This window comes from Aphanomyces astaci, assembly GCF_000520075.1.
Source record: "Aphanomyces astaci strain APO3 unplaced genomic scaffold supercont1.252, whole genome shotgun sequence".
NCBI classification, from domain to species: domain Eukaryota; phylum Oomycota; class Saprolegniomycetes; order Saprolegniales; family Verrucalvaceae; genus Aphanomyces; species Aphanomyces astaci.
Genome location: NW_009798515.1, coordinates 349 through 3965, shown reverse-complemented (window position 1 = coordinate 3965; position 3617 = coordinate 349). Strand labels below are relative to the sequence as shown.

The 3617-nt window shown below is 43.7% G+C and overlaps 1 protein-coding gene across 1 annotated transcript; it reads right to left on the bottom strand.

The window, feature by feature from the left end:
- Window positions 1–915: 915 nt before the first annotated feature.
- On the bottom strand, window positions 916–1221 carry H257_18880 (hypothetical protein; the record flags this gene model as incomplete). Its single annotated transcript, XM_009848011.1, has 1 exon — window positions 916–1221. The coding sequence occupies one exon, from the start codon at window positions 1219–1221 to the stop codon at window positions 916–918; it is 306 nt and encodes a 101-aa protein (XP_009846313.1).
- Between the last annotated feature and the right edge of the window lie 2396 nt (window positions 1222–3617).

Genomic DNA, 3617 nt, shown 5'->3' with positions numbered 1-3617 from the left:
GCGGATCACTGATCGGTCACGTTACTTTATAGGTTGAAGATGATTGGACTTGAAACCTTCGTTTCTACTACATAGTAGTGTATCTATAGTACGATATTTATGATGATTTGTAGGAATGGCCGGGTCAAACAACGACATTACTGTAATGTTTTTCGGTGCTTGTCTCTTTTTGATCGCGACCGCACCGGAGTTGCGCCAGCCGTGTCATTCAACATTGGCAGCTCAACTTTCACCAATCCGTCAGCACTTTAATATAATTGTCGGTATATCGATACTTTATAGTTTTATGAACTAATAGATATTACTTGGTCGATGGTATCTATCCTGCCTCCAGCCACTTTGTACCATCGATTTCTCAGCCAGTTGACTTGACTGCCAAGCGCTTTGCCACGCACCAAGAAGCCGCGCAAGGACGTCGAGCGTTGCTTTGGAGTGCTCCAACAACGCAGCCCATGAGGGCAGACTGTCCCCGATGCAATTCACTGGTCGCAAAGGTGTGCCTGCTTTTACACAACATGATCATACAAGACGAGGAAGTACTTACAGTGCCAAGGGACCACCACGCGGAGGCTGAGGTTGCACGCTGCAACATTGTCGTTACCGAGAACTGCCTTGGCCCAATGCAACGCGATCTCGCTGGGAAGCGGTGCTTTGATTCCTCCGAGTATGAGCGAAATGAATCGTCTCCTTTACAATCTGCATTGATTCAGCATATCTCGCACGTTCACGGCGACAACGACACCTAAGAAAATACTTGAAGTTGACCGGCGCGATGGAGCAAATTAGCTCTCAACTGTCGATTGAATAGGATCGCTTCCTCGGAATGAGGATCCTGAGCAAATACTTGAAACATAAATTTCAACTCGGCTAATTCATGACGTTGAGCCATGTTCTTCGCATTCGCTTCAGCTACCTTCACGAATCGAGCGTGTAGCTCGTCGTGAGCTTGCACAGCTGGGACTTGCTTGGCCAGTTTCGCTTGCTTCGTACCAGTGGGGCGAAGTATTTCGACGGCATTACGTTTTCCCTGGGACACGTCTTCGACCCGCCATTTTGGAGCATTGCGCACGATACGCCAGCACGCCAAGACTGTCGTGCGCTCGATGCCATGTAGTTTGACATCGGGATGGCGTATAGTTCGTTGTCGATCACGCCGTCTTCATTCCAGCCTGATGGGATGGCCTTGAGTTGAATGACATTGCTGTTGAAACTTGTCAACATGGGACACAGCTTTTTCCATCGTGAGGCGATCGCGACGGGCAAGCGGCTGCTGTGATTGGTGGTTGTCTTGTTCTCATGCCAGTGTTCATACACACGCTTGTTGAAGTCCGATGCCTCCGGATACCATAACTCTAGTGGTGATATTTGCATAAATCCCTCCAATAAAGTCATACTACGTACTTAGTAGTATTAACGTGGCCGACCATTGATGTGCCGATTGTGTTGTGATCGAATAAAGTCGGACATCTCATCCGACTCAATTCTCATTGGCTTAAATTCGACCTAATTATCTCGCCTTTACTTTTTGCTGCATCATTTGGGGTCACAGTCTGTCAATTCCGACTTCATTGTGCTCCTACATCCACAACTTTGAGAAATACTAAGGGGAGCTTATATATATATGGGTGCCGGTCAATCCATTAAGTAGGGTGTATAGGGTGTATATGCGGGAATGCCATAAAAACCCGGATTACAGCAACTTATGTCTCCCGTCTACGTTTTCTAGCCAGACGTGCAAATGTGACCATCTTCATTTGGGACATACGAAGCTGACGTCCAAGTTCAGTGAAACCCCTGGATGATGCCAAATTGGCCATTATAGTGCCAAATGCAATGCATCTATAGCCGTGGCCGAGGTGTAGGGACGACCCAAACCAGTGCCAATCGTGTTGTTATAAACGTTTTAGAGTTCCTGCACCGCGAACTTCCACTCACACAAGATATTGCCTTGATTCTTGGTCAAGTCCCGCGACTTGATCTTGTACAGCCAGCTAGCAACGACAGTACAGCACAGTATCGTGGAGCCTGGTGCTCCACACCACCAGTAGTACTAACCAACCACTACTACCAAAGCCACACCCACCACCACAGCAATCACTACTGCTCATCCTACGACCACCACAGCCAGACCTACCACTCACTACTACCACACCTCCAGTAGTACCAGGCTCGAAGGTACTGTACTGTCGTTGCTAGCTGGCGGGTTGCAGGCAAAACTTCATTATGTTGTTCATCTGCCATGGTCAAAGCACTTATAACCAATCAATGGATACAGGACATTCGGTCCGACTTTCTTCTGTCAATTTCTCACGTCTGGTTTTGACTTCGCTTTTGTATATAATAAATATAACAACGAACAAATAAGTCGGACAAACCGTCCGACGATCACTTGGTTCCTGTATATCCTGTCCGACTTTTTCCCACTAACGTAGAAGACCAGTTTAAGATAGTAACTTAACCAATTTAGGATAACTTTGTATTGCCCAATCGCACCTCGTTAACTAGTTATTTGTTCGAGTCAAAACCTCTGTCATATAATGCTGACCATTCCGTCAGGTGAATGAAATGCAAAAACGGCGTAGAAACCATTGCCAACAGTCATTCAAGATTGGGTTTGAAGTACCCTGGTCGACACGGGTCACATTGGGTTGGATCTGAGGTTGTGTCGAATGTTAAACTCGGTGGACATCCTTCCACAACAGAAATATAACTCTATAAAACAGTACCTTTGTATAAATTATATGCAACCTGTTGTAACCGCTTACCCTAAACACAGAATTTCAATATGCTCTGACACATACATACTTTAAGATAAAAAAGTTATCCTAAATTGGTTATCAAAATGAGAGTACAAATGCTTAGAAAGTAATAAATTTACCTGTGATTATGAACTGAAAGCGGAGCGTCTTGTCTATTGGAATCACTATTCAAAACTCAAATATCGTAACGTGTCCATTCTACTCCGACGCCTCCAAAAAAGTTATCTTAAATTGGTTTTTTACGTTAATGGGCGACTTATTCATCCAATCAAACCCTAAATCGATTTTGATTGGACAAAATGCAACCCCTAGACAAATGATACCTGTATAAATTCATTTTTGAACCCTAAACATTTGTGTTTAAAAGTACTTCTATACATGATACATGTTCGAATTGTATAAACCTTTATAAAATGGTAATCGTATGTTGTTGAAATAGGTTGAAACTTTCATTTTCAATACATAACTCAAGTATAAAAATCGGCACATCAATGGTCGCCCTGTGTAAAGAAAGTACTCAACTTCAAAAATTAATTGTGCAATCCTAATCTGTTTAAATCGATATACTTTGGGCTCATTCAAAAGAGCTCAACGTTATCCATCCAAAAATGTATGTATCAAGGGGGGTTTCGAAAAAACAACTGAAATATTCGAAAATGAAGACAAATCGGCACATCAATGGTCGGCCACGTTATAGGACTTTTCGGGGTCAAATTTATATTTGGATTTATTGTCGATTTGCTGGGAATTTCCGGATACAGAGAGGTTCAAATCCCTACTTTCATAAACCACGCGACGGCGTTTGATCGGTTTATCTGTGAGTTTGGCAGTTTCGCATTTGCGCGCCATTTCCAAACG